Source organism: Cebus imitator, unplaced genomic scaffold (assembly GCF_001604975.1).
Source record: "Cebus imitator isolate Cc_AM_T3 unplaced genomic scaffold, Cebus_imitator-1.0 Scaffold181, whole genome shotgun sequence".
NCBI classification, from domain to species: domain Eukaryota; kingdom Metazoa; phylum Chordata; class Mammalia; order Primates; family Cebidae; genus Cebus; species Cebus imitator.
Window position 1 is genome coordinate 3105859 of NW_016107496.1, and position 10971 is coordinate 3116829.

At 48.3% G+C, this 10971-nt stretch overlaps 1 protein-coding gene across 5 annotated transcripts in view; it reads right to left on the reverse strand.

Annotated features, from left to right (window-relative positions):
* The window catches only part of LOC108316138 (small cell adhesion glycoprotein), a 25856-nt gene extending 20903 nt beyond the window's left edge, over nucleotides 1-4953 (reverse strand). Inside the window, exons 1-2 of one of the 5 annotated variants that reach the window (XM_017545914.2) lie at nucleotides 4824-4953; nucleotides 3831-3902 (exon numbers count right to left, since the gene is read on the reverse strand). In XM_017545914.2, coding sequence (XP_017401403.1) covers nucleotides 3831-3864 — 34 coding nt within the window. In that variant the 5' untranslated portion in view covers nucleotides 3865-3902; nucleotides 4824-4953. Of the gene's footprint in view, nucleotides 1-3830; nucleotides 3903-4117; nucleotides 4576-4629; nucleotides 4774-4823 lie in introns of those variants that run through there. The other 4 variants (XM_037744728.1, XM_017545917.2, XM_017545916.2 and 1 more) reach the window with 4 other exon arrangements.
* Between the last annotated feature and the right edge of the window lie 6018 nt (nucleotides 4954-10971).

Below are 10971 nucleotides of genomic sequence, written 5' to 3' on the forward strand. Positions count from 1 at the left end.
CAACTAAAAAATGTGACAGGACTTGAACAGTCACTTCTCCAAAGATATGCAAGTGGTCGATCAGCACATGAAAAGACGTGCCACATCACTAACACTAGGGAAATGCAAATCCAAACCACAGTGAGATACCACTTCACACACATTATAATGACTACTATCAAACAGAAAGTAACAAGTGTTGGCAAGGTTGTAGAGAAACTGGAACCTTTATGCATTGCTGGTAGGAATATAAAATGGTGCAGCCACTGTGGAACACTGGATGGTGGAGTCACACAAAAAAATTAAACGCACAATTACCACATGATATAGCAATTCCACTTCTGAGTCTACATCCAAACAATTGAAAGCAGGGTCTCAAAAGATATTTGTATACCCGTGTTTACAACAGCATCAACAGCCAAAAGGTTGAAGCAACCCAACTGTCCATCATAGATGAATGGATAAACGAAATGTAATACATACATACAACAATATTATTCAGCCTTGAAAAGGAAGAAAATTGTGACGTGCTACAATACAGATGAACCCTGAAAATATTATGCTAAGTGAAGTCAGCCTGACACAAAAGGACTACGGTATAATTCTACTTACATGAAGTACCTAGAGTAGTCAAATTCATACAGACAGCAAATAGAATGGTGGTTGCCAGGGGGCTGGGGAATCAGTGTTTAATGGGTGTAAGGTTTCAGGGTGGGAAGGTGAAGTTCTGGAGATGGATGGTGGTGATGAACGTGAATTACTTAATACAGAAGTTGCCCCTTATCTGCGGTTTTGCTTTCACAGGTTTCAGTTACCCGTGGCCAACTACAGTCCAAAAACATTAAACAGAAATTTAATAGAAAAAGAAAATTCCAGAAAAGAACAATTCATACCTTTTAAATTATGTGTCGTTCTGAGTAGCGAGATGAAATCTCATGCCCTGCTCATCCTGCCTGGACACTGAATCATCCTTTTGTATCCATGCTATAAATGCTTAGTAACTGGCTGTCACGATATCACAGCCCCTTGTGCCCAAGTAACCCTTATTTCACATGATAGTGGCCCCAAACCACAAGATAGTGATGCAGTTTGGACCTGCCAAGAAATGCTTCCTTTAAGTGAAAAGGTGAAAGTTCTTGACTTAATAAAGAAAAAGAACTGTATACTGAGGTTTCTAAGATCTACAGTAAATAAGATATTTTAAGCGAGAGGGACCACTTTCACATAACTCTTATTACAATAGTTATACTTGTTCTATTTTATTATTATTGTTAATCTCTTACTGTGCCTAATTTATAAGTTAAGCTTTATCATAAGTATGTATTTATAGGAAAAAACATAATGTAGATGGGGTTCAGTACGATCTGAGATTTCAGGCCTCTACGGGGGCTTCTGGAATGACTCCCCTGTGGATAAGCGGGGACTACTCCACCACTGAACTGTCTGCCCAAAAATGGCTAAAATGTTAACACTTGTGCTATGTTTATTTTACCATAAATTTTAAAAAAGAATAAAAGGCTGGGCGCGGTGGCTCACACCTGTAATCCCAACACTTCGGGAGGCTGAGGTGGGCGGATCACTTGAGGCCAGGAGTTCAGGACCAGCCTGGTTAACATGGCAAAACCCCGTCTCTACTAAAAGTATAAAAATTAGCCGGGTGTGGTAGCGCACGCCTGTAGTTCCAGCTACTAGGGAGGCTGAGGTAGGAGAATTGCTTGAACCCAGGAGGCAGAGGTTGCAGTGAGCCAAGACTGAGCCATTGCACTCCAGCTTGGGTGACAGAGCAAGACTCTGTCTCAAAAAATAAATAAATAAAATAAAAAAAAAAAAGAAAAAAAAAGTAAACAGCTCCCCTTTGCCGAGGTTCTAATCCCTCAGCTAGCTGCCAAGGTATCACCTCTTTTTACTTGTGAGCAGGCTTATTCTGGAGGTCCTCTGCCCTCCCCCTTCCTGAACATCCTCCAGGGTAAATCGTCTTGGTGGCTTCTCACATGGTATGAGGTATTCTACCTTTACCTAGAGCAGATACATGTGAAAACGTATTCTATCCTTCTCTGAGATACCTGCTGCGCCCCTTTGTAAGAACTTTGTCCATCTTTCAAGGGCAAGGCTCAGATCCCCTCCCTCACCCATTCATGAAGCCTATGCTGACCCATTTCTCCCTTCTACTTCCCCCACCCCTTTTTTCTGAGACAGGGTCTTGCTCTGTCAACCAGGCCGGAGTGCAGTGGCATGATCTTAGCTCACTGCAACCTCCATCTCCTGGGCTCAAGGGATCCTCCCACCTCAGCCTTCTGAGTAGCTGGGACCACAGGTGTATACCCCATGCTTGGCTGATTTTTTGATTTTTTTGTAGAGACAGGGTTTTGCAATGTTGCCCAGGCCTGTCTCGAACTCCTGGGCTCAAACAATCTGCCTGCCTTGACCTCCCAAAGTGCTAGGATTACAGGCATGAGCCACCGCACCTGGCCATTTCTCTCTTTTTTCTCTTCTCACCAGACAACTAAAAGTCTGGTCTTAGACTTCCATTGCTGTCAGTCACCTGTTTCCACATCAGTAAAAGCAGGGAATGTCTGTCCTAACGACAAATGTGACTGTGTATAGGAAGACAAAGGTGTATAGACCAACCAAGGGTTTGTTCCTCTCTCTCCCTAACTAGCACATGCTGAAAACAGTCAATAAATAACTGATAGTTTGTCCGGCCCAACCTCATAATGAACCAAACGATGGGCATCCATTCTCAGAGTACTGAGCAGTAGAGCCCAGCCCCAGCACGCCTTCAGGGAACAATGGGGTTTTGATGCTGGGTCTGTATCAGAATGGAATTAGCCAGTAGAATCCCTTTCGAGAAAAGATGGGTTTCTAACAAGCACCCAGAGCTAATAACCCATGTGACTGAGTGCTTACCAGACACTACACACTCTTCTAGATGTTCTACATGGGTTGTCTCATTTAACCTTCATAAATCATAAGATAGGTACTATTTTCCCTATTTTGTGAATGATGAAACTGGAGCTTAGAGGTTAGAAATACTATCTTTAGCAGGTTTTTAAGAAAGGATTTCACTGCTATCTTTGAAGGTTTCTTTTCCACATTTAACTATAAGGGTTTCTGCTACATTCTTTGCCATAGCTATAAATTGTTAAAGGAATGAATGTAAACCCTTCCTTTAGGCTTATAAAATAACCTTCCTTCCTTCCTTCCTATCCTCCTTCCCTTCCTTCCTTCCTGCCTTCCATTTATTTTATTTTTTTGATGGGCTCCCACTCTGTCGCCCAGGCTGGAGTGCAGTGGCACAATCTTGGCTCACCTCTGCCTCCCAGGTTCAAGCAATTTCCGTGCCTCAGTCTCCTGAGTAGCTGGGATTACAGGATGTGCATCACCACACCTGGCTAATTTTTTTTTTTTTTTTTGTATTTTTAGTAGAAATGGGATTTCACCATGTTGGCCAGGCTGGTCTCAAACTCCTAACCTCAGGTGATCCACCTACCTCGGCCTCCCTAACTGCTGAGATTACAGGTGTGAGCCACCACGCCCAGCCTCTTTCTTTCTATCTTTTAAATTAGAGATGGGTCTCGCTATGTTGCCCAGGCTGGTCTCAAACTTCTGGCCTTAAGGGATCCTCCTAAGGGGTAGTGCCAGAACTGGCCCACATCCATGAGGCTTCAGATTAAAACCGAACTAAGGAGCACACTCTAGTTGCCTCCTGCTTCCTCCCAGGCCTTTCCCGTGTGGGGCAGGCAGACAGAGGTGGGAGTTTTCCCACCTGGGCTGAGGCTTCCAGGGCTGGTCTGGGGACGGGGATGTTGAACAATTCTCTTTCACTGGGATTAGAAAAGGCCTTCACCTACCTCTTGGAGAAGGAGTGGTCAGGAGGCTGGTCATTGTCACTAGTGGTTGAGTTCCTTAGAGAAGAGGCAGATCTGTAGGAAGAGGGGCAAAGACAGAATGTGGCGGGTGGGCCCCTGGGGCTTTGAGTCCTGGAAACCCCAGGAAAGCCTCTGGCGCCAGGTTTTCCTAGGTCCCTTCCCCCTTTCCTCTTGTCCTCTTCTGGTTTCCCTGAGTACCCCATCAGGCTCCAGGTACCACGCTCTGGAGCAGGTCTGAGGCCGCACGCACTTGCGGAGGTGGGTGTTACCTTCGTACGCTCTCTCCCGATCCTTTCACTGGGCCACGAAATTTACCTAGGACATCTCTCAAGGCCTGAGAAAGTCAGGCAAAGGTTCGCAAATCAGCGGCGGACCCAGTTTCGCCAAAGCGCGGTAACAGGTACCCTGGGATTCCACAGTCCGGCGTTCTGGTGACGCCGTCCACCAGGTGTCAGGAGAGGGCCGGGAAACTCAGGACCCGCGCCCAGGCTCCGGAGCGGAGGGGCGCAGCGCGGTAACCCGGCCGGGAGGCAAGGGCCGTGGGCCGCCTTCTGGCCCGCCTGGGCCGCCGGGCTGCCGGGCTGGGCCGCCCCCTCCGGGCCTGCCTTCGCCGTTCAGGGCGTCGTCCGCGCACAGCCTGCCGAGCCTCAGTTGGCCCCCGCCCGGGCCTCGAGCCCGGGAGACCCTCGACGCCCCTGCGGACTCGGGTGGACGCGGCTGGCTGGGTCGGTCCTAGCCCCGCGGCCCCGCCCCCGGCCCTGCCCCGACCCCCCCGCGTTACCAGCACCTGGCTGGGCGCCCTGCGCGGGGCGGCCGGTGTGTCCCGCGGCCGCGTTCCTGCCGCCGCGACCCTCGGCCCCAGCCGAGCGCTGAGCTTCGGCCGCTCCGGGTTTCGGTTCCTGCCGCGGCCGAGGTGGCTGCCGCGAGTGTGGACGACCCGGCTCTGCGGCGCCCCCGCCCTCCCCTCGTGCTCACCTTTCCAGTCCGACTGGCTGCCGGGGAAGGGACGGCGCCGCTCCGCGCGTCCTTTTGAACTCGACGGGGGCGGGCACCGCGGAGGCCGGCGGAGGCCGACCGAGGACCCCGAGCGGAGGGAGCCGCGGCGGCGCGCGGGGTTGGCGTAGAGGCCGGAGGGGGTGGGGGGCAGGCCGACGGGGTGGGACAGGAAAAGCGGAGAGAATCCGCCCTCCGCAGGTCCCCTCCGCTCCCCCGGGAGGAAAGGCTGCCTGCCCTTCTCCGATTGTCACTTTGCCATCCGTCCGGAGCCGCTTCCTCTCTCGCCCCGAGGCTCTGGTGTGGGACGAGATCGGAGCCGCGGGCTAACTGGGATCCGTCCCATTTCCCTGGGCTTGACGTTCTCTGAATTTTCAGCTAATGTGGAAAGTTACATTTATTTGCGTTTGTTTATCACTTGCTCACGTAGGTCTGTGTCCCGAAGCTCGGCAGATGAGCGAACTTAGCCAGCACACCCCAGGCCGTGAAGCGGGGAGGTGAAGCGGGGAGAGCCACAAGCCTCACCCGGGTCTTCCCAGCTGGTCGTTCTCGTGGGGCAGCATTGAGCAGCGGTCAGGAGTGTCATGGACTTTGGATTCAAACAGCCCCAGCTCCTTTGCTTGCTAGCTGGGTGACTTTGGGCAAATTACTTAATATCTCGAAAATCTGTTTCCTCATTCCTAAAATGCGAGGCTGAAAGTGATCATGCCTATAAAGCCATCTCATCCATGGTTCTAGAGCATGGTGAGCACCTCAATTTGAATAATGAGTACCATGCTTTAGCTACCTCTTGACTCACTCATTTGCGGCAGGAAATGTTCCCAAATTAATCAGAAGAATTCACTGACTAAGAGGATGTAATAGTACAGAACACAGGCACTGGAATCAGCTCTGCTGTGTGGTCTTGAACAAGTTGCTTCGGTTTCATTTCTCTTACCTGATAGAGTGACTGTTGGGACGAAATGACTTAGTAAATATATACTGTAAAGCATTAGAACCTTGCCTGGCACATAGTAAGTGCTCAGTAAAGGCTATATATTGTTACCTTGGCCTCCCGTTTAGGGTTGGAACGCTGTGATTATTCCTTCCCTCCCAGTGATACAAACTTCTGTGCTTACTTCGCACTCCTGTGCATTCTGTAGGTTTGTGAACCAGTATTTATACAGAAATACTTTCTATAGAAAGGCATCATCAGATTGTGCATGTTAATCCAGGGAACAGACTGAAAGAGAAGGTCTCAGACGACAGAGGCATAAAGGGAGAAAACAAAACAAAGCCATAAATAAAGCAAGAGTAGTTGCTTTTATTCCTAAAAAGTTCGTTGATAAAAGAAACCAGAGGGCTGGGCGCTGTGACACATGCCTGTAATCCCAGCGCTTTGGGAGGCTGAGGCAGGTGGACCACCTGAGGTCAGTAGTTCAAAATCAGCCTGACCAACATGGTGAAACCCCTTCTCTACTAAAAATACAAAAATTAGCTGGGCGTGGTGGCACACACGTGTAATCCCAGCTACTCGGTAGGCTAAAGCATGAGAATCGCTTGAACCTGAGAGGCAGAGGTTGCAGTGAGCCGAGTGCCATTGCACTCCAGCTTGGGCAACAAGAGCAAAACTCCATCTCAAAAAAACCAAACACAAACAAAAAACAAAAACAGAGAAAGAAAACAACAAAAAAGTGATGAAACTCATTTTATGTAAATATATTGTGAGAAATATATGTAAATATATGCATGGGAAAATGCCAATCCAACCAAGAATGGCAAAGAAAGTGACATGCTGGCTACACATATGTAACTTAATAAAAGAAAGGTCAGCCTGGCTTGTCCTCAGATAAGAGAATATTCAAGAGAAAAGGAAATTCAAATCCTAGAAGGCTAAATCCAAAGGAGGACTATTGCTGGCATTGCCATACTCTAGCTGACCACCCTGATCAGGAATTCCAGGAGAGATTGAGATCATTCTTGTACCTGGGTTTGTCTCTTTCACATTTTCTATTATGTGTTGAAGATTGTTTAGAACTACAGACTCAGAAGCTATCTGGCTCAACTGACTCTACTGATTTGCTGTCACTTTCACAATTTTGACAGTTGTTAATAATGTTCCCTCAATAAGCACCTTTTTATTTCTCTTTAAAATGTAACCGGCGGGGTGGGGTGGCTCATGCCTGTAATCTCAGCACTTTGGGAGGCCAAGGCAGGCGGATCACCTGAGGTCAGTGTTCAAGACCAGCCTGGCCAACATGGTGAAACCCTGTCTCTTCTAAAAATACAAAAATTAGGCAGGCATGGTGGCGCACGCCTGTAGTCCTAACTATTCAGGAGGCTGAGGCAGGAGAAGCGCTTGAAACCAAGAAGTAGAGGTTGCGGTGAGCTGAGATCATACCACTGCACTCCAGCCTGGGCAACAGAGCGAGACTCTGTCTCAAAAAAACCCAAAAAATCCTAAATAACTAAAACAGTATAATTGGATTGTTTGTAACACAAAGGATAAATGCTTGAGGGGATGGATCCCCATTCTCCATGATATGATTTTATTATGCGTTGCATGCTTGTATCAAAACATCTCATGTACCTCATAAATGTATATATCTACTATGTACCCACAAAAATTAAACATTTTAAAAAATGTAATCTTAAAAAGTTTGCTGATACATAATACATTTTTGTTTTGTTTTGTTTTTTGTTTTTTTTGACAGGGTCTTGCTCTGTCACCCAGACTGGAGTGCAATAGTGTGATCTTGGCTCACTACAACCTCCGCCTCCCGGGTTCAAGTGATTCTCTTGCCTCAGCCTCCTAAGTAGTTGGAATTACAGGTGGATAATTTTTTGTATTTTTAGTAGAGATGGGGTTTTTCCATGTTGGCCAAGCTGGTGTCGAACTCCTGACCTCAGGCAATCCACCTGCCTCCACCTCCCAAAGTGCTGGGATTACAGGTGTGAGCCATCATGCTCAGCCTGATACATGATTTTTTTAAATGTAGTCACATACTTCATTTTATATTATTTTTTGAGATGGAGTCTCCCTCTGTCGTCCAGGCTGGAATGCAGTGGTGTGATTTCGGCTCACTGCAACCTCCACCTCCTGGGTTCAGGCAATTCTCCTGCCTTAGCCTCCAGAGTAGCTGTGATTACAGCTGTGCACCACCACGCCTGGCTAGTTTTTGTATTTTCAGTAGAGACAAGGTTTATCTTGTTGGCCAGGTTCAAACTCCTGACCTCAAGTGATCCGCCCACCTCAGCCTCCCAAAGTGCTGGGACTGCAGGCGTGAGCCACTGAGCCTGGCCAACATACCTCATTTAGGAAGTGTAAACATACAGAAAAACAGGATCCAATATGCACATGCTCAGCATCCAGTCTGGTGTAAAATAAAGACTATTGTAAGCAGTGTGCGTATTATGCTCTTTGGTGTGTGCTCTCTATCTGGATGCCATGTCTCAAGTTCTCTGCATGTCTTACCTAATCTGTCAGTATGTCCTTCAAACTGCTGGAGGGCAGGGACTGGAGGATGCTCTTGCAATTAATTCTATATAGAGAGGCATACAGATAGATGATTAACGAAGCCTTGTGGTGGTGAACTACCAGTGTTCTCCAAGGATTAAATGCTAAACCTCAGAAACTGCAACAGCTATCCTTTTGTCAACAGACTTCAAGGGGCCTCAGGGGAGGGGACAGGAGACATTCATCTCCACCCAGTTTTATTGGCCTTCAGCCCCATCTTGTGCTGCTGCCAGGATGGCAGTTTTCCCCTGGACAACACTACCATTTTGTCAGTCAGGGTAAACAAGCTGTTCCCCAAATGGCCCTGTCCACCCTAGGTAAGCATACTGGCCCTTTCCTCTGCCTACTTGGAGCCTTCAGTAGGGCCATATGCAAACAAAGTGCCAATCTCAAAATTGAGCAAAATTTTTCACTTCAGGTGTGCCTCTATTGCAGCAGTTACTGCTTGTCTGCCCCACCAGACTGTAAGTCCCCAGAAGTCTCTGGCACATGCCAAAGAGGACCAGTCTCCTGAGGAGAGGAGGGAAAGCCCTGGAGAGAAAAGGGTTGAGGGCCTTGTGCAGCTAGGGGCCTCTGTTGCCAGCACTTTCCCTGTAACTCTCCCAGCAGTGATTCTGAATGCCAAAGGAGTGGAACACCTTTTAGGAGAGCTATGAAAAGGGACAGGCAGTAGGGCTTTTATCATTTGAAAAACAACTCTCCTCTCGGGACATGCAAGCTTCTCTTCCATTACTGCTGTACACAGTAGAGATCCTTTGAAGATGATCCTTTTTTTTTTTTTTTGAGACTGGGTCTTACTCTGTTGCCCAGGCTGTAGTGCAATGGTGTGATGAAAGACCACTGCAGCCTTGATTTGGGCTCAAGATATCCTCCTGCCTCAGCTTCTGGAGTGGCTGGGGCTACAGGCATGTGCTACCATGCCCAGATAATTTTTTATTTTTTGTGGAGATGGGGTCTTGCTTTGTCACCCAGGCTGACCTTGAACTCGGGCTAAGGAATCCTCAAGCCTTGGCCTCCCAAAGCAAAGATAATGCTTTTTAAAGAGTAACATCAATCTGGCCATCATGGTGAAACCCCATCTCTACAAAAAATACAAAAATTAGCCAGGTATGGTGGCAGGTGCCTGTAATCCAGCTACTCGGGAAGATGAGGCAGGAGAATTGCTTGAACCTGGGAGGCGGAGGTTGCAGTGAGCTGAGATAGTGCCACTGCACTCCAGCCTGGGCAACAGAGCAAGACTGTCTCAAAAAGAAAAAAATAATTCACCCTCCTCATTATGATCCCCTCCTATCACTGGTCTTCGTCCCCTCATAGGCACTAAGAAGTCTGGTAATAGTGCCAGTCACAGGTCGCCATTTCCCTGGCCATAGGATGGACACATCATGCAAATTGGGCCAGTTAGATTCTTTCTCTAGGGAATGTGGATCTAGAGACGACACAGTGGCAGAAGGTGGCAGCTGCTGGAGGGGCTGTCCACACATTCCTGACATTCCTGCTGCAGATATCCTGGTGCTGGTTCTTGTCCTTCCTGTACCCTGATTCTTTTGCCTCTATGAGCTGCCTGATATCCTTCCAACATATTCTTTTTTTTTTTTTTTTTTTTTTTGAGACAGGGTCTCACTCTGTTGCCCAGGCTGGAGTGCAGTGGTGCAATCTCGGCTCACTGCAACCTCTGCCTCTGGGGTTCAAGCGATTCTCACTGCCTCAGCCTCCAGAGCAGCTGTGACTACAGGCACACAAGGCCATGCCCAGCTACTTTTTGTGTTTTTTGGTAGAGATGGGGTTTCATTGTGTTGCCCAGGCTGGTCTCAAACTCCTGAGCTCTGCCAGGAGCTCTGAAGCGATCTGCCCACCTCAGCCTCCCAAAGTGCTGGGATTACAGGCATGAGCCACTGCAACTGGCCCCAACATATCCTTTTTTTTCCAGACAGAGTCTCGCTCTGTTGCCTAGGCTGGAGTGCAGTGGTGCAATCACAGCTCACTGCAACCCCTGCCTTCCAGGCTCAAGCGATCCTCCCACCTCAGCCTCCCAACTAGCTGGGACCACAGGTACATGCCACCAGGCCTGACTAATTTTTTGTAGAAATAGGATCTCACTATGTTACCCAGGCTGGACTTGAACTCCTGAACTCAAGCGATCCTCCGGCCCCTGCTTCCCAGAGCTGGGATTACAGGTGTGAACTACCATGCCCAACCCTAACATATCCTTTATTGCTTAATTTTGTCACTTTGATACTTGCAACCAGACAACCCACATGAGTGTACTTCCTTCTGTAGTCACTGTTACAGGGAATGACGACATCACCAAGTTCTAGTCTCTCAAGCCTAATTTAGAGTAATTCCTGGCTGAGTGTGGTGGCTCATGCCTGTAATCCCAGCACTTTGGGAGGCCGTGGCAGGTGGATCACTTGAAGTCAGGAGTTTGAGACCAGCCTGGGCAACATGGTGAAACCGTCTCTACTAAAAATACAAAAATTAGTCGGGCGTGGTGATGTGCACCTGTAATCCCAGCTACTCGGGAGGCTTAGGCAGAATAACCACTTGAACCTGGGAAGCGGAGGTTGCAGTGAGCCAAGATTGTACTATTGCACTCCAGCCTGGGCAACAAGAGTGAAACTCCATCTCAAACAAAAA